Source organism: Melanerpes formicivorus, unplaced genomic scaffold (genome assembly GCF_026170545.1).
Source record: "Melanerpes formicivorus ecotype bairdi unplaced genomic scaffold, bMelFor1.0.p_v2 SCAF_6, whole genome shotgun sequence".
Taxonomy (NCBI): domain Eukaryota; kingdom Metazoa; phylum Chordata; class Aves; order Piciformes; family Picidae; genus Melanerpes; species Melanerpes formicivorus.
Window position 1 is genome coordinate 663,222 of NW_027142358.1, and position 25,123 is coordinate 688,344.

Consider the following 25,123-nt stretch of genomic DNA (forward strand, 5'->3'; position numbering starts at 1 on the left):
TTACAACCCCTAGACAAATAAAGCACATTTGATTAAAAAAGTGCTACCTTTCAACATGACAAACACATCAAATGTGCATCTCACTTGACATTTTAAAGATGCAATTTCAGTGGTTCAAAAAAGGTGACTTGTCTTGCTGTGAAAATATGAAAGAATTACCTATTCCAGTCTTTGTCAAGGGCAGATTGTCTTGTGAAATATCAAACCCTTGCATTTTTGGGCTGGTTCCATAACACAAGCACAAATGTTCCAAACATTTCTTACAAGCAAGAACTTTAAATAGAGGAAAGGCAGGAGGAAGACTAATTGCTACCAGCAACAAACTGCTGTAAGTGTTTAGGGCTTTTTTCACCTGTACCTCATAGAAGTAAATTTCTATAGCTCTGTCTATGGATGTATTAAACAAAGAAGTGCAGTGTTGCTGTTTGCTATACCAAACAATGAAAATTAACTTAAGAAGCAGATTATGACAACAAAAATATCCACCAGCAAAACAAGAACAAAACCAAAAAACCAACAGGACAATACAAGGGAGAGAAATTAATGCAGTATTTTATTTTTAGCTGAAATGATTGGGTGAGAAAATGTATATTTTTAAGTGGGCCAATCAGCTGGACCACATTTATAGCACAATTTATCCACCCATCTGAGCTGTCATGTTTTGTCAAAAGGCTGTCGAAATCGATAGCTGAAAATTGAACAAAATGAAAGGTTCTGGCTTGGAAAGTAAGATCTTGATTTATTGTTCATAAAACTCATCAAATTAATTTTTAGAATGCCAAAAGTGGAAAAGCCAAGTATGGAGTCTGGAGAGGATGGGTTTTATAGGAGTCTTGAGTTCAACAGGACATTGCTTCCCTCTTGTACGAAGTGATGGCCTACATTGCACTGCTCATCCTGCTGCATCACGTCATTAGATCCAGTGACCCAGTCTAGTGCTTGCCTCTGCTGCACACTTTCTGTGACCTCAAGAGAAATATTTACATTTCTTTTGCTTTAGTTTGTGACTGTTAAGAAAGGTGCTCTCCCTGAGCATCCTTTATTTAGAATAGAATCAAATAAATCAGGTTGGAAGAGACCTTCAAGATCATCTTGTGCAAGCCTGGGGCAGAGAGCCATGCCTGATTTGTGAAGGACGTTAAAGATGGGGTAATCTCTAGTTGTAGGTATTTCCCAGCTGTGTAGAGGGGTTGTTTTGTACTTCTCCAGGGGAGTGCAGAAGAGAGGAGTCCCTGCTTACACAAGAAATGTGTCTTGCCTAAGGAGTTTCCCTAAGTGGTAGAGGAGGATGAGTTCCCTGTTCAGGATGGTGTCTGGTTCCTACCCCAAATGAGTGGTGATGGGGAGGGTAGTGAAGCAACGAGCCTGAGAAGGTGGACAGCTGATCTGTCAAACTTTGTTGCAAACCTCCTAAGCAAGATCATAGGAAGTGACTGGATTCTGACATCTCAAAATTGCTGCTGTATAATTTGAAATACACCTGTTCATCACTCACGTTCAGCCTTGTGTAACACATCTCAATAACACTGTCTGGTTAACCTTACAGGAGGTGTTCTGGAAGAGCTGGTTGTTAGGTTGGGATGGAACAGAGTTACCTAATGTGATTCACTCACAGGATTTCTGCTCCCAAATGGTAAACTTCAAATTGGGTTGAAAAATTTGCTGCCTGTCTTAGACTAGAGTGGGCAATTAAAAGCCTAAAGGCCTAGGGAAAATGTGATTTATTGAAGGAGCTTTGCTAACAGTTCACTGCCAGCTGAGTCAGCATCACAGAATGGTGGGGGGGTGGAAGGGACTTCTGGAGATCATCTAGTCCAATCCCACTGCTAAATCAGGTAAATGAAGCAGGTAAATGAAGAAATGTTCTCATCCAGACAATGTCCTTTTCTGTGATTAGGGTTGTCACAGCAGACAACTAGGTCATTCCTTGCTGAGCCTCAGCAAAGTGCCAGGGCTTGCCACGTGCTTGGCCGCACGGTTCCACAGCCACAGAACACAGACCTGAGGAGGGAGGAAGAAAATATTTTTCAGGACAATGGGTCACTTTTTTTAGCAGCAGCCCAAGATAATCACTATAAATCACATTCTTATTTCATAGAATTGTAGAATTGTTAGGGTTGGAAGGGACCTCAATCATCATCTAGTTCCAACCCCCCTGCCATGGGCAGGGAAACCTCACACTAGAGCAGGATGCTCAGAGCCACATCCAGCCTACCCTTAAAAACCTCCAGGGATGAGGCTTTTACCACCTCCCTGGGCAACCTGCTCCAGTGTCTCACCATCCTCATAGTGAAGAACTTCTTCCTAACATCCAATCTGAAGCTACTCATTTCTAGTTTTGTTTCATTCCCCCTAGTCCTGTCATTAACTGAAACCCTAAACAGTCTCTCCCTAGCTTTCTTGTAGCCCCCTTCAGACACTGGAAGACCACAATAAGGTCTCCTCAGAGCCTTCTCTTCTCCAGAGCGAACAGCCCCAACTTCCCCAGTCTGTCCTCCTAGGAGAGGTCAAAGCCTGAATTTTTAATAGACTGAGAAACATGAGCTCTAGTAGACTGAGCACATAAAGCCTATGTTATCAAAGTATTATTTTTTTAAAGTATTGCTACTTAATGACTAATTGTTACATTTTAAGACATGCTTGCCTTAATGCTGTTAGCATTTTAATTTCAAGCAGGAGTGTGCTTTCGAAGGGAAACCCTCGCTGCATTTTTCCTTACCTACCACGCAGGTTTACATGAAGAAGTGGTGTCAGAACACATCAGCTGGATTCATTTTAGTTAAAGCTAAACCACGAGGTGTGCTCCAGCAGTCTACTTAATGTACTGCAGATGCCAATGAGTGCCTGGTCCATGGGATCAGGTAGGATTCAACCCAAAGTTCCCTCTAATTTAAGTGTACCTTTGGTCTGTGCAGATTTGTTTCTCCTGTGCTGTACTATATGTTAATAAAGATGCAGGCACATTGCAATTTTGGTTAAAAATTTGCACCTTTCTTACAAGTGCAGGACTAGCCCCTCCCAAAATGTCAGATTCAACATTTGGGGAAGCTTGGCTGCAGTGCTGAGCTGGTGGGAGAAGACATTAGTCAGCCATACTCTCAGGTACTGCCACGAAATTTGGATTAGGCTTTTAGTTTCAGTACTTAAACCCACTTGCTATAAGGGTAGTGATACCAGATCGAGGTGTTTGGTGTGTTTCCCCCCTTTTTCGGATTGTAATATTTGCTTGTTGTTTCCCCTCACCCCAGACCCACGGAACTGAACACCATTAGATGTGCACTCACACATTTCCATTTTCCCCAGATATTATTGTGACTTCTTCAGCTCCCATGCAGCCTCTGTCTGTGTGGCCCAGATCCTTTTTCCAGAGAAACTCAGCTTTTGAAATGTTCCCAGGAATTTCTGTATCGATGTAGTTCAAGTATGTGTTGCCTGGTTTGAAAGTTCCCCTGCCAAAAGAAAAGAGCAGACATGATGTTCTGTGTTGTTTACAAATGAGGGGGGGAATTACAGAATCACAGAATCAACCAGGTTGGAAAAGACCTCAGAGATCATCAAGTCCAACCTGTTACCTAATACCTAACACCTCATGAAAACTAAACCATGGCTTCAAGTGCCACATCCCATCCCTTTTTGAACACCTCCAGGGATGGTGACTCCACCACCTCCCTGAGCAGCACATTCCAATGGCCTATTACTCTTTCTGTGAAGAACTTTCTCCTCTCCTTGAGCCTAAACTTCTCCTGGTTACAGTTTAGGCAGAAAGGGAGATGAGTTGTGGGATGCTAAGAAAGTTGAAGTTTTGAGTACTATTGTTACCATTTTATTGCATTTTTCCCCCTGCCATGAATTACCAATCAGGTATGTTAGATAAAATTTTGCCTTAGAAAATGCTCTTGGAGAATATGTTCCTTAGGGAATGCACAGGGCTTACACAGATCCAAAGCTTTCAGCTTAGGGCTGGACCATTTCAGTAGGGGTGGACCATGTCTCAGGTCCAGAAATACCAAGGTCTGTCCTCTCTGCTGACTAGCCATTCAAGCCAATCAGCAAAGTCCTTTATAAAGTCTCTGGCGCATAGATTTTTCCATAGATAAAATAGATCAAAGATTTATTTGACAAACATTGTAACAGGGCTAAACTGAAGAAAATGTGAAAAAGCCCTCCAAAATTATTGCAGTTATGGTTATAGTTAGTTATTTATCTCTCACTCTTCTCGGGTAACCATTTTTTGGTAAGAATTAGAAGGGATGTCTCATTGTCATTTGTATTGATTTGTTCCTCTAAATCAATAGTGCTGGTTTTTGTCTTCCCTCAAACTGTTGTGGTGGTGCTGAGGCTACTTCATCTCTCCCAGACTGATCTATGCTGAATAAGCTTCCTGGAGGAAGCTCTGAGGACTAAAAGTTACTTTTTTCTCCCCACCCCTTTTGGATGAAGCCTGTCGTGTTGATGCCAGGGGCTTGGAGCACCTCTGCTACAGAGGTGCTGAGGGAGCTGTGGGTGTTAAGCCTGGAGAAGAGAAGGCTCCAGGGAGACCTAATAGCAGCCTTCCAGTACCTGAAGGGGGCTACAAGAAGGATGGAGAGAGACTGTTTGCAAAGGCCTGTACTGAGAGAATGAAGCAATGGCTTCAAACTGGAGAAGAGTAGATATAGACTGGATGGTAGGAACAGATTCTTTACCATGAGGGTCGTGGAACACTGGAACAGTGTGAGAGACTAATAAGTTTGTCTCTCTTGATGTGAGTCAACAAAGATAAACTGATAGCAGAGCCACTGGAAAGAAGGTGGAAAGAATCCTGTCCACCAATCCTGGATGCAAATCAGCTTGTGATTGCATCGTGTTATTAACACGGGACTACAACAATGGACCCAAGGACCCAGCCATCACACCTTTAGGGCAAGATAATCTCCACCCATCAAGTACCCTGGGCAGGGTGATACAATGGGTTTTACCACCTGTTTCCTGATGTGTAAGGAATGTGGGGAGCTTTGTCTGGATGGAGATGGGGTAGACGGAGATTTCCCCCCCTCTCCAGCCAGGATCTTGCCCAAACACACAGCAATACACAGAACCTAAGGATTATTTCCTGCCACTGGAATTCCTGAGGGACAATATTTGAATACATACCTAAGGACTAAAAACTGTATAAAAGACTGGAGCAACTACTGGTCTGTAGAGAGAAACAGAGGAGAAAAACGGGGAGAAAAACGGAGATGAAGGAAAACACAGGAGACGGGCCAGGCCGCTGAGAAGAGAAAGCCAGGACAATGCTGCTCTGGAGAAAAGAAGCTGCCCGGAGGACCACAACTCCAGCCAAAGCCTCAGCACCCTTTCTCTACAGACCCAGGCTGCCCAGAGAAGCCTCAGCACCATTCCTGTATCAACCCAACATCTCCCCAGAGGACCACAGCTGATCTCCAGCAAAAGCCTCAGCACCGTTTCTCTACAGACCCAACATCTCCTGCAGCACCTTTCCTCCACAGACTTTAACTGTCTTGGGGGGGATGAGGGGTGTGGTAATATAATTCCTTTCCTCTTCTCTCTCTCTTCTCTCTCTCCCTCTCTATTTTCTCCCTCTCCCCTTCTTATGTGTCTCTCTCTCTTTCCTCCCTCTCCCCTTCTTATGTCCACTTTATTTATGTAATAAATAGTCTAGCTGTTGATACTTTGGCCTCGTTTGTGCCTCTAATTTCACAACACGGGAATACTTAAAAGAACTGTGTCTCTGGACTCAGACATTTAATGTCTCCGGACCTTGACAAACAGGTTGCCCAGGGAGGTGGTTGAGGCCCTTTCCCTGGAGATATTCAAGGTGAGGCTTGAAAGGGCTCTGGGCAGCCTGATCTAGTTGAGGATGCCCCTGCTGACTGCAGAGGGAGTTGGACTAGATGACTTTTGGAGGTCCCTTCCAACCCCGACCATTCTGTCATTCTAAAGTGGTGAAGGCTCCAAAGTCTCTGCATTCACCTTGTTTGAGAAAGTAAAGGAAACTGTGTTCCTGCTTATATAGGCAGGCCATTGTGGATCCCACCAGAGACCTTCAGTCTCTTAACCTAATTGAAAGTCTTGTTGGTACCTAAGGAGGACCTACCTACTCAGAGACATACAGAAGTATGCAAATGACTTAGCTGTTTAAATTTTTATGCCTTTCAGGATGAAACCACTAGATTAGTTAACTCAGCCTTTGTGTTGCCATGGGGTTTATTCTAGATATTATGTCTGGAAAAAGATCTCTCTTCAAATCAGTCCAAGTCAGAAAGTTTTCTCAATATTTCTGCTTGCTCTCAGCTATGAAGAAAATTGAAAATTATAGTTTCCATCCATGCCTTCTGTGGTATCAGTGTTAATTATAATGGAATGCACGTTACACAGAAATTACTTGTAGGTGTAATGTTGCAGTTGTGTATCTGTGACCAAAGGTACTCCTGGTCCAGCCCAACAACGGGGCTGTGTTCAAACACGGTGGAACTTGGCCTACAATGTTTAAACTGTGCTCTGGACAAGCCTGTGAGTTTTAAATTCATATTTACTGGAGAAAGCCAGGCTGAATGGACAGGAGTTCCAGGCTCTAGAACAGCTCATAAGCAAGCTTCAACTTTCTTGTATACATATTCCCTGGAAGTGGGAATGATTGAATGACTATACAGCATGAAACTCTTTGTCATCTTAGAGAAGATCACAGAATCACAGTAATATTGAGGCTGGAATAGACCTCTGAGATGATTGAATCCAGCCTATGACCTAACACCACCTCATCAACCAGACCATGTCACTAAGTTCCATATCCAATCTTTCCTTAAAACACCTCCAGGGATGGCGACTCCACCACCTCCCTGGGCAACACATTCCAATGGCTAATTACTCTTTCTGTGAAGAGGTTTCTCCTCACCTCGAGCCTAAAATTACCCTGGCTTACTCCCTGGGCAGTCCATTCCAGTGTCTAACTCCCCTTTCCATGAGGAAGTGCTTCCTATCACCGAATGGTGTTTGAGTCTTTGCCTTTGTCCACTTAACTGTCATCCCCAGAAACTAAAACAAAATACAGAGCAAGCGAGAGTCCAGCAAACAGATTTTTGACCACAATCTGTATCGTGGGGACCTTCAACCACTTATCAGCCACTTCTACTGCCAGTTTAAATCACAGATTGCAGAATGAGATGAGACATGTAAAAACAGCTGGCTGTAAATTCAGTGTGATGGCTGTGATAGAGACATTATTCCAACAGTCACGTTAAACTTACTTGTCAATTGTGTATTTTCTCCTGATCCCATTAGTTCCGGTCAAGGCTATGTCTATATTTCCCTTCATGGTTTCTGCTGCAGACACTCTGACATGTATTTCTTTTCTCCAGCCTTTGAAAGCAAAATGAAACAGGTTATGGTTGTAGAGAGATTTCTTTCTTAATCGTAGGGCTTCTCCTCCCTTTCAGTGCCTTTCACAGGGAGAGGAAAGGATTGCAGAAATTGCCAAGCTCTTTTTGGTGGTGCACAGTAATAAGACAAGCAACAATAGGTTCAAACTTGTACATAGAAGATTTCACCTCAACGTGAGGAGAAACTTCTTTACAGTGAGGGTGACAGAGCACTGGAGCAGGCTGTCCAGAGAGGTTGTGGAGTCTCTTTCTCTGGAGACTTTCAAAACCCACCTATGTGGACTACCTAAGTGATCCTGCTTTGGCAGAGGGCTTGGACACAATGATCTCTTGAGGTCCCTTTCAACCTCTAATATATTGTGATACTCTGATACTGTGGAATGTGCAGGCAAGCAAACCAAATGTCACTCTTCATTAAGGCAAATGTTAATTCTGCATAATTCTGGTAGCATTACCTTTGCTGCCAGTGGTCTAAATCACAGATCTACTATTTGCTGACCTACTGACTATGGTGCTGAGTATTTACTTTGTTGTGGCCAGTGCTGTACCTTGCTTTTCCACTTGGCATCAATTCCGTTTTTGTAATTTCTTACACTTGTTAGTAATTTGGGGCACCTCATGGGTAGCATGTTAACTCTCAGCTATCAAATGAGGTCCAGTGAAATGCAGTGTTGTTAAATGGCATGAGATTTAGCACATCTAAGTGCCAGGTTCTACACATTGGCCACAGCAACCCCATGCAGTGCTACAGGCTGGAGTCAGAGTGGCTGGAGAGCGGCCAGGCAGAAAGGGACCTGGGAGTAATGGTTGATAGTAGGCTGAACATGAGCCTGCAGTGTGCCCAAGTGGCCAAGAAGGCCAAAGGCATCCTGGCCTGGATAAGGAACAGTGTGGCCAGCAGGGCAACAAAACTGGTGAGAGGTCTGGAGAATAAGCCCTATGAGAAGAAGCTGAGGGAGCTGGGGGTGTTTAGATTGGAGAAGAGGAGGCTCAGAGAAGACCTTACTGCTCTCTAGAACTACCTGAAGGGAGGTTGTAGCCAGATGGGGCTTGGTCTCTTCTCCCAGGCAACCAGCACCAGAACAAGAGGACACACTCTCCAGCTGCACCAGGGGAGGTTTAGGCTGGATGTTAGGAAGGAATTCTTCCCAGAAAGAGAGATTTGCCATTGGAATGTGCTGCCCAAGGAGGTGGTGGAGTCACCATCACTGGAGGTGTTTAGGAAGAGACTGGATGGGGTGCTTGGTGCCATGGTTTAGTTGATTAGATAGTGTTGGATGATGGGTTGGACTCAATGTTCTCAAAGGGCTTTTCCAACCTGGTTAATTCTGTTCTGTTCTGATTTGTTCTGTTCTAAACAACTCATTGCTTTCCCAGGGAGGTTTAGGCTGGATGTAAGGAAGAAGTTCTTCACAGAGAGAGTGATTTGCTCACACATAAATTCATTGCCACTTTAGAATTCACCATACAAAACAAGCACTTACGAGCATATGGAGGGGAGGGCCCTGTGTTTAAATAAACCTTTTGCTGTTCTTTCTCAGTTTTATGTGAAAACTGATCAGCGTAATGACCCATCAGTGGGCATCCTTCCTTTGGACACGGGAAGCAGTCTCCCTGGGGGGAAAATAACAATGTATGTTATGAGATGCTGTCTGTTTCAGGCCCACTTCTTAAAGGAGATAGGGTACTTCACATTTTTCCCAGCTTTTCTGAAAAGGTAATTGCTTGTGTTAATCTCATGTCTTCAGTATTTATTAGCAGAGTGAAAAAAGGAGCTGAGGTGGTCAGTCAGTTTATTTTACCTGGTTGAAAATCAGAGAGAGACAGGTTGAATAGAATAGAAGAGAGAATTAACCATGTTGGAAAACACCTTTGAGATCATTGAGTCCAACCTATCACTCAACACCATCTAATCAACTAAACCATTGCACCAAGTGCCTCATCCAGTCTCTTCTTAAACACCTCGAGTGATGGTGACTCCACCACCTCCCTGGGCAGCACATTCCAATGGGCAATCACTCTTTCTGTGAAGAATTTCTTCCTAACATCCAGCCTAAAGCTCCTCTGGCATAGCTTGAGACTGTGTCCTATTGTTCTGGTGCTCGTTGCCTGAGAGAAGAGACCAGCCCCCACATGGCTACAACCTCTCTTGTAGAGAGTAATAAATCCTCCTCTGAGCCTTCTCTCCTCCAGGCAAATTCCTTATGCTCTTGCAGAGACCACAATGCCTTAACACACAGTGCCTTACTACCTGAGCTGTAAAGTACAGATAATATAGCAATCTTTCATAGGGCCCATTGAAATGTTGTCTGCTAATAGGGTGGGTAACCATATTTGCAAGGAGGACTGGCTGGATGTATCACTCATATAGTAAAGATATTCAAGTTTAGGAATACAGAATCTTGGGGTCACACTTTGAGATGTATTGTGTCTGCTTTTTAACCTTTATTTCCATGCAGAAGCTTAATGAAATGTATCTACCTGTTTAGATCAAAGATTCAGATTAAGAACTTGACACCTGCCAAAACCATACCAACAAAATGCCACCACCACCACTCTGGATCATGGGACAAGGGTCTGCATGGTGCCACCTGCATCCCATGATCCAGAGTACAGAAGCTGCCCAAGGAATCACCTCCCCAGGAGTAGGGAGATGATTGTCCTCCTGCACACTGGTGAGGCCACACCTTGAGTATTGCGTCCAGTTTTGGACGCCTCAATACTAGAGAGATGTGGAGGTGCTGGAGCAAGAGCAGAGGAGGGCAATGAAGTTGTGTAGGGCCTGGAGAATAAACCCCATGAAGAGCTACAGGCTGGGGTTGGAGTGGCTGGAGAGCTCCCAGAGAGGGACCTGGGGTTGCTGATCGACAGCCGCCTGAATATGAGCCAGCAGTGTGCCCAGGTGGCCAAGAGGGCCAATGGCATCCTGGCCTGCATTAGGAATAGTGTGGCCAGCAGGAGCAGGGAAGTCATTGTGCCCTGTACTCTGCATTGGTTAGGCCGCACCTTGAGTCCTGTGTCCAGTTCTGGGCCCCTCAGTTTAAGAAGGACATCGAAACACTTGAACGTGTCCAGAGAAGGGCAGCAAGGCTGGGGAGAGGCCTTGAGCACAGCCCTGTGAGGAGAGGCTGAGGGAGCTGGGATTGTTTAGCCTGGAGAAGAGGAGGCTCAGGGGAGACCTCATTGCCCTCTACAACTACCTAAAAGGTGGTTGTACCCGGGAAGGGGTTGATCTCTTCTCCCAGGCAACCAGCACCAGAACAAGGGGACACAGTCTCAAGCTGCCTCAGGGGAGGTTTAGACTCAAGGTGAGGAGGAAGTTCTTCACCGAGCGAGTCGTTCGTCATTGGAATGTGCTGCCCAGGGAGGTGGTGGAGTCACCATCCCTGGAGGCGTTCAAGAGGAGATTGGACGTGGTGCTTGGTGCCATGGTCTAGTCATGGGGTCTGTGTTGATAGGCTGGACTCGATGATCCATCAGGTCATTTCCAACCTTAGTTATACTGTGATACTGATGAGGAGTGACTGAAGGACCTGGGGATGGTTAGTTTGAAGGAATCTAAGGGGAGACCTCTTTGGTCTCTACAACTACCTGAAAGGATGTTGTAGAGAGGTTGGTGCTGCTCTCTTCTCACAGGTAATTAGTCATAGAACAAGGGGTAACAGCCTCAAGCTGTGACTGGGTAGGTTTAGACTGGACATTAGGAAAAACAAAATCACAGCAAGAGTGGTCAGACAGTGGAACAGACTGCCCAGGGAGGTGGTCGAGTCACCAGTCCTGGATGTGTTTAAAGATCGTTTGGATGTGGTGCTTGGGGTTTAGAGGTGAACTTTATAGAGTTAGATCAATATCTGGACTTGATGATCCCAGGGGTCTTTTCCAACCTGAATGGTTCTGTGATTATCTGATTCTGTGAATTAAGGGAAGAAAAGCAGGGCTATAAACCTGTCAATAAAATGTGTCCCTGGCACTTACCAATACAAAAGCTTGGTATGTTTCACACCGATACCCAACAAATCCATTTGGATTGAGGATACTCTCAGCATAATACCGGAGACTTCTTTTGTGTCCACATCCAATAGATCTGTACTCTGGAAAAAGTCCCAGGTGAAGATTAAAGCCATACATTAAGTCCATGACAAAGTAACCCTTATGAGTTTGGGGTTTGGGTTTGTTTGTTTGTTTTGTTTGTTTCCTTAAAAGCCTTTGTTATGCCTCAGATTAAAAACAAATAGTAATACTTAAGCAATGTTTAAAGTGTGAATTACTTGGTTTCATAGTAAGAAGTGCATTGATCTCTGCATCTATTTTTTCCTGTGGGGAGGAGCTAAATTCTAATCTGTCTGTCTTTGTGCTCATGATGAAGTTAACAAAGGTGGAGATGCACCAAGGTGGACATTGTGCAGCCTCCCATGCTATTATGTGTACTTAACCGCTTTTACCATAGCATGAGAGCCAAAGAGGGTTTAGGAGAATTTCCCTTTGATATTTCCAGGACTGGAAGAAGAGATCACCCCCCACCTGGCTACAACCTCCCTTCAGGTAGTTGTAGACAGCAAGAAGGTCTCTGAGCCTCCTCTTCTCCAGTCTAAGCAAACTGGTTGGTCTCTTCTCCCAGGCAACCATCACCAGAACAAGAGGACACAGTCTCAAGCTGTGCCAGGGGAGGTTTAGGCTGGATGTTAGGAAGAAGTTCTTCATAGAAAGAGTGACTGGCCATTAGAATGTGCTGCCCAGGGAGGTGGTGACATTACCATCACTGGAGGTGTTTAAGAGGAGACTGGATGGGGCATTTGGTGCCATGGTTTAGTTGATTAGATGGTGTTGGGTGATAGGTTGGACTTGATGATCTCAAAGGTCTTTTCCAACCTGGTTAATTCTATCCTATTCTAATTCTATTCTATTCTATTCTAATTCTAGTCTATACTCTATTAACAGGAGGTTCATCAACATCTAACTCCTTATGTTTTTATTCAACAGACCTAAGCTTTTCCGCCACAAAATATTACAAACAGCCTTGTGTAATGTATCTGGAGAATATTTAAACTTGTTAATATTTTTTTTTCTCCTTGAAAATGCAGGCATTCTTCTGCAGTCCAATTGGAAAACACTCTGGTTCCAAATGACTTTGTGACAGGCAGCTTTCAGTCCTCTTTGTTACTAAGTTCTCCAAGCAGTTTGAAGACAGAGCATTTCTGAAAGCAATTTGCTTAACTGATGGTAAGGATTTTTTTTTAGCTGTGAGTAACAGATCTTCTCCTTCCTGTAGGGTAGGATCAGAAGGCAGGATTTTGGGGATATATTGTACTGGATCCCAGGGTAATTCTGCTTAACTACCCAGCTTTCTTTGAAGAACATGAACATGGAGTAGTCATTTTATTGTCTTCTGTATTTTAACCTTGTGCTGTTCTCTCTGAAGACACTAAAGCTGTTAACAGCATGCCTGAGTATGTCTAACCCTGGTAACATTGGGACTGATGTCTTTCTAGGGAGAAGAGATGCTCAGATTTTAAAATACTCCTTAAATGATTTTTTCCCAGTCCTTTATGTGTGGAATTCCCACTGAGGTTAGTTTGTCAGAACAGTTGCAGGCTTTTACAAAGGTTGTGATGAACAAGCCTGCATGCTTCAACTCAAGTTTCCACCTGGAGCTTGCCTTGGTTAGTATAAAAGAAAATAGGAGGGTATTTCACAAGCAGCTTTAAATCTTCCAGTTTCAAACATTCTCTCCCTACTCCAACCTGAGCTATATAAATAATACATACAATTAAAAGGTTTATTCTTTAGTTTAGCTTTTGTCTCCAACTGTAGCTTGTAAGGAGGTATTCTTCAAAATGTATTTACCTCTCATAAGGTCATTGATACTCCTATTTGCAGGAGGTACCCGAAGCTGCCTGCATCCTGGCATCTTCTTCCCACCATTTGGGTAAAAATCCAAGTGGCCACAGGTCTGAAGAATCCCTGGTGCTGAAAGGCACAATACATTGAGCTTGATCACTTTCAGGTACACCATGGTCAGCCTCTGTGTTGGTGCCAGCCTTTGTGTGAAAACTTACCAAAATCAAAGAAAAGATGACCAGCATGAGTGTGAATTATGTCAACAAAATTTGCATCTGAAGGATCCAGCCTCACTGTTGTGGGAGTGTACTGGAAAAGCGGTCCAGCTGGATCCAGTCCTAAATGAATGGAGAGACATCTCACTCAGCAAATAATGCTCCATGCATGTCATCACCAACAATGAGTGTGCACTGTATGCCACAACATGTCATTTTGTGGTCCACAGTCAGTAAAACAAGAGAGGTGGATGGAGGCATTGCAGCACAGTGACATGCTGCTAGGTGCTTCCCTTATTTTGGGGGAGCAATGTTGTTATAAGAATAGGGTTTTGGTGATTTGTTTTGGTTTGTCTTTTTGTTGGGTTTGGTTGGGGGTTTTGCCTGGTTTTGTTTTTCTGTAGGCTAATGAGAAATACCAAACCCTGCTATGCTACTCTGAGCATATAAATTTGTTTGATAACTTTTATTTGGTCAAAAGTCTAATTTTCTTTCCAAAAGATTTTGCTTGAAACTGTTACCCTTTCACTTCAGGGTCAGTAAGCTCTTTTTGGGGCTAAAGCAACATAGTTCTGTTCTTCACTTCCCTGAATTGCTGATGTGACTGCTCTCTGTGTACATAGCTGAGTCAAAGTAGTGTGTGCACAGAGAGAACACCTGAAGGAGAGGGGAAACCAGAAGATAGGGAGCCTTTGAAGTTAGTGATGTGTGTGTGTCGTGATGTGTCTGTGCCTCTCTGTAGCTATGCAGCTAATATCTTTCTTCCTTTTCAGGATGTCTGTAGCTATTTACTGCCTCACCTGACACACTAGATGTAAGGGTTTTAATTTTTCATTTCAGTTTTTTTGAATGGCTGAAAAGTCATATTAGAGTGGGCTTAAAAACCCAAGCACAATGAACAGTTGCAGCAGGGATTCCCCAGATACATGAAAGAGTAAAACTTTACCAGCTGAAATAGCTTCAGTACCTGTAATTCTTCCAATGCCAGGTTTCCTTCTCCCTGCCTCTCCTGCAGCATGTGCTCCAAGACTGTGGCCAATGAAATGAATGTTGTCAGGGGAGTAGCCATAGTCTTTCTGTGGAGTTGTACAGAGAGGAAAAAACAAGTGTGTGAAGCAGGGGATACAAGCCCGTGGCACTACATCATGGCCTCAAGGAGGTGCCCTGACATGTCCAGAGCAGTGGGTGGTGGAGAGCAGGAGTGTCTTGGTAAGACAGTAAGAAGCCCATCATGAGCAAAACTTCCAGAACTTATTGCCTGCAAGCATTTAGGGGCTTGCCTACCTGTGGTCCAACACTGAAGTAGGTATTTCCATTTGTATACGATTAGAGACTTTTAGTGGCATTTCCAGCAGCATTATTGAGTACCTCTGTACTTCCTGACTCTATTGCATCAAACCTAAAGGTGCCACCCCAAGCACAGCCTTTACCATACAGCCTGTGCACCAGCTTTCATGCTCCACAGACACTTTTACCTCAAGAAGGTTCACCAGATACACCAGCTCAGCCCCTACAATGCGAACGTTGTTAACTGCATCGGTGTACAAACCACTAGAGCCCCCTGTCCAGTCAGTCAAAATGCAGTTCACATCTTCAGTGTGTAACATGAACTGGTGGGAGACATGAAAACAGAAGCAAACAGGCATGAATTGCCATTGTAGCAGGGTATATGTAAACGGTATTTTGTTTTGCTGTAGCTGGGGGACTTGCTTTGAGTCTGGTGCAGACACATCTTTAGTCTGTTACTTCCTACTAATACTAAAGAATCAACACAAGGAGGCAGAGTGGAGGTAGTGATTTGGATACCATGCAAAGCAAGGAAGCTTTGCTTCAATTCTGTTTCCTATTCCAGATGCCTTAGTTTGCTGAAGTCACGGAATCACAGAATTAATTAGGTTGGAAAAGATCTTTGAGATCATCAAGTCCAACCTATCACCTAACACCATCTAATAAGCTAAACCATGGCACTAAGTGCCACATCCAGTCTTTTTTGGGGGCTAAATCAACATAGTTCTGTCCCTCACTTTCCTGAATTGCTTATGTGACTGCTTACTGTGTGTACATAGCTGAGTCAAAGAAGTGTCTGCTCTTCCAGGGGTGACCTTATTGTTCTCTACAACTACCTGAAGGGAGGTTGTAGACAGGCGGATGTTGGTCTCTTCTCCCAGGCAACCAAGAGGACACAGTCTCAGGCTGTGCCAGGGGATGTTTAGGTTGGATGTTAGGAAGAAGTTCTATACAGAGAGAGTGATTGCCCATTGGAATGGGCTGCCCAGGGAGGTGGTGGAGTCACCATCACTGGAGGTGTTTAAGAAAGGACTGGATGAGGCACTTCGTGCCATGGTTTAGTTGATTAGCTGGAATTGGGTGATAAGTTGGACTTGAAAGTCTTTTCCAGCCTGGTTAATTCTGTATCCTGGAATTCAGCTTCATTCTGAGACTTTTCCCACCCCCTCAGATATTCCCTGAATGTTAATTCAGGATAAAGGTGTACACTTTATGAGGGGGATTTTAAGCCAGTTAATGGGGTGATGTGGATATTTGCACTTTGAAATACAAGTAAAGTGACTGTTAGGCAATAGTGATACCATACCTTGCACATATTTGTTATCCAGGGGAGGTCTGCTCCAGCAAGGTGGCCATGTATAAGGAAGCGAGTTTTCCTGTGTGGTCGGAAATGTGAAGCTTTGATAGTTGCAGGATTGGTAGCAGAAATTTTCTGTGTCAAAAAAGCCAACCAACAAATGACACAAGCATGTGACTGCTCCACTCCAGTGTGCATCTTGACACAGGGCAGAAGGGAAAGGGCTCTGAAGAGATGGGTCTTGCTCCTCACTTGTAAACTGCCTTGCTGGCAGATATCAACTAATTGCCTCAAAAATTATTCAGTTCCTCTAGTTGATTGATCTAAGGACACTGGCATCCCTTGCACAACGCCTTGAGGTACAACATGCCATGTAAATGCAAGATTTTATCAAACCTGCTATAGAAATACAGCATCTTCTGCAAGGTATAATACATCTGAGTTTGAATCTACACCTATTTTTCTTTCTTTATAGCTTGAAGATAAAAGCTTCATCTCTAAGCTTTTATGAGGAAGCCCATCAGAGGCAGTAGGCATTTTGGGATTTATTGACAAGAAGGTTTTTCTTTTAATTTAAAGAAATTGTGAACACTGAGTTGTTTTAAAACTTGACTTTTACATTTTGGTACAGATTCAGAAGTCTAAAGGGGGATGTTAGGCTCTAATTAGCAGACAGCTCATCTTCAACAAAATACTGATGAATGTTAAAATCTCCTAGGCCCTCTCAGAGATGTTTGCCTTGTTCTGAGGTCAGAAGAAGTTAGTTTCATGAAAAATCATTAAAGACCTCCACTGTTTGTGTCAGTCATTTATATTAAAGAAGAAATAATCATCTATCATGACTTTTTTTATCTAAGCCAACAACAGCAACAGATTTCACCACCCCTCATTTTCATGTTAATTTGCTTCATTTTTCTTGCTCTTTGTACAGGTAAAATTAATGCTGTCTGATGATCTTCACTTTCTTTTCTTTCACCAGACTAATCTACAGTTCCACAAAACTGCTTCATGCTGTGGGTGAACCACCTCCAACCCCCTGAGCTACATGCTGTGAGTTTTCCCACTACTTGCTGCTCTTCGGAGGAAAGGGCTGACAAACTGCTGGCATCTTTCACCACCTCCCCATTTGATCTGTCCTAAACAATCCTGCAGGCTTCTTTTGACTACTCCTATTTACCACTCCATCACATTCCAGAGCTTCCTCTCACTGCCACTAGTTTGAAGATGTTGTAGATAACCTCACATTTTTACTTCTTTTTTTCTTCCATAGAGCTTCATTCTGCTGTCTCTACACTTCTCTATCTGCTGTGCCTTCTTGAGGATAACCTCATTCAGCTTTCTGTAAGAGAAACCTCCAAGCTCTTTCCATGGTATATTCTACCAAGTCATCTTTTCCCCCTCCACCCCAGTCTTCCAAAAAAATTAATAATTGGAGGTTTTCACCCCCATTTAATTATCTTTTTGGTTGTTTCCTTATTTTTCCATACATGATTTCATCCTCTTTCATTCTTTTTATTTTTTCCTTGAGTCTCCTGTTTTCAAAGTTTTCCTTTAATTTTTTTGTCCTATTTTCCTTTCTTTCCTTGGTGACCACGGACATTTTTCTTCTGATCTTCACTCTTAACCATCTATTGTCTCCTTGGGCTCACTGTTGGCCACCACATAAGCAGAGCCTCTGAGACCAGTCATATATAGTTCAGAAGACCTGGCAATCATGTGTATTGTCCAACCTGTCACTCAAGACATCATGACTACTAGACCATTACACCTAGTGCCACGTCCAATCCCCTCTTGAACACCTCCAGGGATGGTGACTCCATCACCTCCCCGGATGATGTCCTTGAGTTGTTTGTATGGGCCTGAAACATGCATTTAATCTGGAGACACACAGGAACTAAAATGGAACTTTCCTTTTGTACTGCCTTCCCTACCTCTGGCTTTCTAATGCTAAACCTGAAACTAAATTTGGGGCATTAGCTGACTGTAGAGAAGTGTATAAAATGTATCCAAAATAACTGAGGGTGGTGGACTCACCACCCCTTGAGGTGTTCAAGATGGGATTGGATGTGGCACTTGGTGCCATGGTTTAGTAGTCATGTGGTCTTAGGTGACAGGTTGGACTTGATGATCTCTGAGGTCTTTTCCAACCTTGTTGATTCTGTGATTCTATGATTCTATATTTGTCTTGGGAGGTTGCAAATAGTAAGTTTTAAACATACCTGGCTTGTCAGAAAGCTGAAAGGAGGAAAAAGAAAGAAGGTGATGGAAATTATGATGTTCATGTGTAATACAGAATTGTAACTTCTACTGGGAGGCTTCTGAGAAAAAATGTGGCAGAAAATAAATTGTCCATATAATTTGTTGAATGTTTTAAATACTATCAGTATTTAAATACTATCAGTATTAAATACTGTAAGTATTTAAATCCAAAGGAGTTTCTTACTTGGTATTTCATGATGTTGTCTCTAGTATAAAGAAAGAAGTTGGTGTTCACATCCTCTGGAGAGTGGGGCAAGCCTGCCAGTTGTCTTTGTGGGATCCCAGACCAAGGGGGTTTATCTGTAAAGCATCCAAGTCTTTTGTAGCAAACTTCCCTTCCTGATATGCACAAAGGAAAATAGAATAGGATAGAATTAACCAAATTGGAAAAGACCTTCAAGATCATCAAGTAAATGAAGATCAGGTTTGTGATCACCTGAAGAACCTGAAAGTGTTCAAGTCCATGGGACCCGATGGGATACACCCACAGGTACTGAGAGAACTGGCAGATGAGGTTGCTAAACCCCTCTCTATTATATTTCAAAAGTCATGGCAATCTGGGGAACTCCCCACAGACTGGAAAAGGGGAAACATTGCCCCCATCTTCAAAAAGGGTAAGAAGGAGGAACCAGGGAAATACAGGCCAGTCAGTCTCACCTCTGTGCCCAGAAAGATCATGGAGCAGATCCTCCTGGAGTCACTACTCGCTCAAAAGTATAGTGAAGAGGTGATTTGGAACAGTCAGCATGGCTTTGCCAAGGGCAAATCCTGCCTGACCAACCTGGTTGCCTTCTATGAGCAGGTGACAAAATTAATAGATGAGGGGCGAGCAACTGATGTCATTTACCTGGACCTGAGCAAAGCCTTCAACACTGTCCCGCACCACATCCTGGTCTCCAAACTGGTGACACATGGGTTTGATGGGTGGACCACTAGATGGATAAGGAACTGGCTTGATGGCCGCACCCAAAGAGTGGCTGTCAATGGCTCCATGTCCCAGTGGAGGCCAGGGACAAGCGGAGTCCCTCAGGGATCAGTCCTGGGACCTGTCTTGTTCAACATCTTTATGGGTGCCATGGACAGTGGCATTGAGTGCACCCTCAGCAAGTTTGCTGATGACACCAAGATGTGTGGTGCAGCAGACACACTGGAGGGAAGGGAGGCCATCCAGAGGGACCTTGACAGGCTGGAGAGGTGGGCACAAGCCAATCTCATGAAGTTCAATAAGAGCAAGTGCAGGGTCCTGCATCTGGGTCGAGGCAATCCCAGGCACAAATCCAGGCTGGGCAGTGACTGGCTGGAAAGCAGCCCTGAGGAGAGAGACTTGGGGGTGCTGGTGGACAAGAAGCTCAACAGGAGCTCTCAATGTGCACTTACAGCCTGGAAAGCCAATCAGATCCTGGGCTGCATCAGGAGAAGTGTGGCCAGCAGGTCGAGGGAGGTGATCCTCCCCCTCTACTCAGCTCTGGTGAGACCGCACCTGGAGTACTGCCTCCAGTTCTGGAGCCCCTATTGCAAGAGGGATGTGGAGGTGCTGGAAGGTGTCCAGAGAAGGGCCACAAGGATGATCAGAGGGCTGGAGCACCTCTCCTATGAGGACAGACTGAAGGAGTTGGGGCTGTTCAGTCTGCAGAAGAGAAGGCTCCGAGGTGACCTCATTGTGGCCTTCCAGTATCTGAAGGGGGCTACAAGAAGGCTGGGGAAGGACTTCTCAGGATCTCAGGTAGTGATAGGACTAGGTGGAATGGAATGAAGCTGGAGGTGGGGAGATTCAGACTAGATGTGAGGAGAAGTTCTTCCCCATGAGAGTGGTGAAGCCCTGGAATGGGTTGTCCAGGGAGGTGGTCGAGGCCCCGTCCCTGGAGGTGTTTAAGCCCAGGCTGGATGAAGCTCTGTCCAGCCTGATCTAGTGTGGGGTGTCCCTGCCCATGGCAGGGGGGTTGGAACTAGATGATCCTTGTGGTCCCTTCCAACCCTGGATGATACTATGATACTAAATCCGACCCATCACTCAACACCATCTAATCAACTAAACCTCGGCACCAAGCGCCCCATCCAGTGTCCTCTTACGCTCTTCCAGCAATGGTGACTCCACCACCTCCCTCGGCAGCACATTCCAATAGTCAATCTCTCTTTCTATGAAGAGCTTCTTCCTAACATCCAGCCTAAACTTCCCTTGGCACAGCTTGAGACTGTGTCCTCTTGTTCTGGTTGCCTGGGAGCAGAGATCAACCCCAAGCTGGCTGCAACCTCCCTTCAGGTAGTTGTAGACAGCAATAAGGTCTCCCCTGAGCCTCCTCTTCTCCATGCTAAGCAACCCCAGCTCCCTCAGTCTCTGCTCATAGGGCTGTGCTCCAAACCCCTCACCAGCTTTGTTGCCCTTCTCTGGACACGTTCTGTCATCTCAAAGTGCTTCTTAAAAGTGTGGCCTGACCAGTTCTGACTACAGGGCAGAATGACTTCCCTGCTCCTGCTGGCCACACCATTCCTTATCCAGGCCAGGATGCCATTGGCATTCTTGGCCACAAATGTCAGTGTTCTGGAAATGTAGCAGGTAAGGCTGCCAGCACGTTCCAATAAGCTGGCAGCATAGTGTTTATGCCAGGGAAGCAGAAGATAGGCTGACTTGGATTAGGCTGCCACTTGTGCTCATTTTTCATTATGGGGCTCAGCTTAGCCTTGTGCATATAGTAGTGGCTTGAGCTTCAAGACTGATTCCTGCTGCAATCATAGCACAGAGCTCAGCCTGGTGAACTCAGAAGAATGCAGGATGTGTTTGATTAAATGTGTTGTTTGATTAAATGTGTTGTTAATAGAGCTGTCAGCAAAAGACAGCAATACCTTGGTCCTCTGTGGACCTAGAGAACCAACTAGCTTTTGCTGCCAGCACAGAGCCAGCCCTCAGATCAATCCTAATGCTCCAGGAATTATCTAAATTGAATTTGGTTTTGCAGCAATTCATTCTGGAGTAAAACCAAATCAAGACATTAAACTGAATACCTCTGGTTGCTCCACAAGGTACATTAAACATCTTCATATTTTTTTATCACAGTAGGATTTCAGTGGGAGCAATAAAGTGGAAGCTGAGCGGAAGCCTAGAGTGAAGCACAGCCTTGGGAAGTGTGGTATGTGCCCAAAGGACTAGAGTTTCCCAACCTCTATTGTAGCTTTAATGCAGTAATGATGCAAACATGACATAAGGGTGTTGCCACTAAATGTCATCCTTAACCACTATTCTAGCACAACCCGTTGTGAAATCTCAAATACTTTTTGTTGCTGTTTAAAGGCTACTGAAAACAATGAGAATCTCTTATTACCTAGTAAGAGGTGACAGATTCATACTACATCAGCCTGTGACTTCATTACTCTGTATGAAATGAGGGGTTGAGTGATAAACTCTGGTATTATCTCTCTAGAAAGAGAAGATTTCATTGCAGGGCTGCAGCTAGAGACTCCACAAGCAACCCAGTCATTTTCACAGTCTTTGATGCCACTGAACTTTTAAGACTATGTCTTTTTGTTCCTCTTGGCTCTTCCTGAGTGCCCATCCCTTGAACTATTATTTCCTGTCAGAAAAGACCTGTTCTGAACCAGGAATATTTTCTTGTTCTCTGTAGAGCTCTGTGAAGGGTAAGTGCCTAGGCTGGCATTACAAGTGTTATAGCTACTATAAATGCTGGAGTGGGTTGAGGTGGAGAGGGGGGAAACTGTTCTGGTAGATGAGGCCCCATCCCTGGGAGATATTCAAGGTGAGCCTCAACAGGGTTCTGAGCAGCCTGATCTAGTCGAGGATGCCCCTGCTTACTGCAGAGGGGGTCAGAATAGATGACTTTGGAGGTCCCTTCCAGCCCAGACCATTCTATGATTCTAATTTTAGTACCAATTCATACATAAAAATACCTTTCTAATTACCATTCCGTTTGCTAGCTGCAAAAACCTTTACAGAACTAAGAAGCAGCAGGTTATACATGGAAAAGACATGACATAACTCAGTGTTCCTAATGGAGTAGTGCATTAAACCTGTCCCAAAGCACATCCTGTTTCTAAAATATAGATATTCTAGTGTAAGCTGCACAAAACAACTGTTTCTGCTTTATCAGCTATGTTTCTTACCCCTTGCTGCATCCAGAAGAAAAAGAGTAGTGATCCATACTGCAAGCATCTAAAGCAAAGAAGAGCACAATTCAAGTGTAATTAAAAATGGAATCTGGAATTCACCTAGGGGTGAATATTTGCAATAAATAAACCACACAAGAACCCCCCTGGTCAGAGACCCCCTGGTCTACCTAAAGCTACCACACTCAGGATATCCTCTAAGTGTCTCTTAAAGTTTGTCTTCCTCACCTTGACAAACAAGCTTTTTTCCCCCCCTCTTTTATCTAGATCTTCAATTTATGGGCAAGCAAAGGAAATTCTTAAAGGATTTGCGGCAACTTATTTTTAGAGAGTGAAGTTTCTTTAGCATTTCTTAGGAAAGTTACTCATAGAACTGCTATTTAGTGATTGTATTCCAAAGAGCCCAGAAACAAACTTAATCTGTGTTTCTAAGTCATGTAGATAGTCTTGAAAACACATTTTGATCATTGTTATCTCCTGTGTACCCTTATCAGCCCTGATCTGCTTGATCATTTAGTCACCAGCTGATTGGTGATCATTGGAGTAAATGGAACCAGTCATTTACTTCCCGGGAAGTAGGGAAAGCCTTTTAAGTAGTACATTATCTTCAAAGGAAAGAAGATCATTCTTAGTAAACTCTAATATCAAACCCTGATCCTCCTCCAATGAGTCCAGCACAGACAGAGCCCTGCAACTCTTTCCTGACCTATCCATTCTCAGTCCTCTCTGTTCCCTGAAATCCATAATATGCAGTTAGAAGCAAAGAGTTCATCCTTGTGAAACCCAGTGCAGGTTCAACCATGTCTTGCTTCCACTTCCTCTCATCCAGCCACTCACCAAATACCCCACACCTTATCATGGACCTTTCAGGTCCTTAGATGTTCTTGATTCCAATGTATCCCATTTTACCTTGGCAAAGCTCCAAGCAAGCTCTTTGGGTTCACTTCTCAGTTGATCACTGTATCTCGTAGAAGCCCTTTTTGAGGTGCCTGGAACAGAGCAGGACAGAACTTCTCCTGCCCTCCAAGGGCACACAGTAGAGGTATTCTCACCCCACTGCGGCTTCTCAATGCTTGGGTTCCCAGCTACATCTGTGACTTTGCTGGCTAGTGTCAAAAGTGATCTCCTTGTTTCAGCATACTTCAGCTGAGATAACAGGAACCAGGTTAGACCAGTTGCTGCGTGACTCCACCTGCCTAATTCAAAGTTTCAAACAGGCTATTATTGCCATCCATCACTAATTATTTTTAAAGCTAAAAAGTGCCAGGAAGTATGATGTGAACACTGAATACAGACTTTCAGGATCAGGAGCAAGGCTTCTGCCCCTGACTGGGTTCCTCATCTCTCTGTGATGCTGAGCTGGGGTTCAAATGGTTTATCACACTGGAAGGCTGTAGGAGAGGTCCAGTTTTTCAGTCACAGGGTAAAAGGATGTCAGGGTTTGGAAGGGACCCAAAGAGACCATTGAGTCCAACCCCCCTGTCAGAGCAGGACCATACAATCTAGCTCAGGTCACATAGGAACTCATCCACATGGACCTTGAAAGTCTCCAGAGAAGGAGACTCCACAACCTCTCTGGGGAGCCTGTTCCAGTGCTCTGTGACCCTTACAGTAAAGAAGTTCCACTTTGTGTTGAGGCGAAACCTCCTGTGCTGCAGCTTACATCCATTGCTCCTTGTCCTATCCCAGGGAGCAAGTGAGCAGAGCCTGTCCCCTCCCTCCTGACCCCCCGCCCTCAGGTATTTATAAACATTGATTAAATCTCCTCTCAGCCTTCTCTTCTCCAGACTAAAAAGCCCCAGGTCCCTCAGCCTCTCCTCACCAGGCAGTGCTCCAGTCCCCTAATCATCCTTGTTGCCCTCCACTGGACCCTCTCCAGCAGATCTCTGTCCCTCTTGAACTGGGGAGCCCAAGAAAATGAAAACTATGTCAGAATTGTCATAGCAAAGCCATCCTTCCTGCAGCTGACCCCTGCCTTGCAGAGTTGACAATCTCAAGCATAAATTTCCAATGTGTGTTTGATACTTAAGTCTACCATCGCAACATCAAGGTACACACAAGGCTTGTGGAGGTGAGTTAGCACGTGTTTGCGAGGTTTAAGCTGTTACATGAAAAAAAGAAAGGAACAAAGAAGAGAAAAGGATTAAAAGTGATAAAAAAAACCCCAAACCCAACCTAAATTGCTCAGTCTGTCATTTGTTATTTGTTCATCTCGTAGCTGTCTCATCTATAATTTTGCTGGTGGATGAATTACCTGAATTTGAAAAGATGACAGAAATGCTTTTAAACAGGGGAGAATAGCTCCTTGGGCAGATTGTCACCACATCCATTCGCTGTGACTCTTTGTAATTAAATTGTATTAATTGCAGTAATTTCAGGTTTTTTAGTGTGTGGATAATGATGTCTTTTCACACACTACTATATTGTTGTCATACTGTTATGGTAACCTTTTTGATCAGGCTTTCCTGGAAATCTTTGTTCCTGTCTATGTGTTGTGGGTTTTTTTTTTCCCACCTGAATGATTTTATGATCCTGCACAGATGCAAACGAGAAATTCACGTCTCAAGATTTTGATGTTAAATCCTTTAAGTGTGTTGGGTGGCTGCTGGCACCTCCTAAGCCAAGGATGTACAGAAAAGGGAGACTCCCTTTAGGTGTAAGTCATCAGTCAGTGGAAAGGAATATCTCACATCTAGCACAGAGTTTCATAGTTTCATTCAGGGTTGGAAGGG

At 44.2% G+C, this 25,123-nt stretch overlaps 1 protein-coding gene across 1 annotated transcript; it reads right to left on the reverse strand.

Moving 5' to 3' along the window:
* Positions 1-535: 535 nt before the first annotated feature.
* On the reverse strand, positions 536-23,454 carry LOC137441674 (pancreatic lipase-related protein 2-like). The gene is made up of 13 exons (XM_068139293.1): positions 23,301-23,454; positions 22,389-22,437; positions 18,460-18,614; positions 16,026-16,151; positions 14,908-15,042; positions 14,400-14,508; positions 13,436-13,555; positions 13,224-13,346; positions 11,355-11,470; positions 8,864-8,993; positions 7,248-7,359; positions 3,285-3,449; positions 536-2,001 (listed from the first exon to the last, which is right to left on the reverse strand). Exons 2-13 carry the CDS (start codon positions 22,435-22,437, stop codon positions 1,938-1,940), a joined length of 1,404 nt encoding a protein of 467 aa, XP_067995394.1. The 5' UTR covers positions 23,301-23,454; the 3' UTR covers positions 536-1,937.
* Between the last annotated feature and the right edge of the window lie 1,669 nt (positions 23,455-25,123).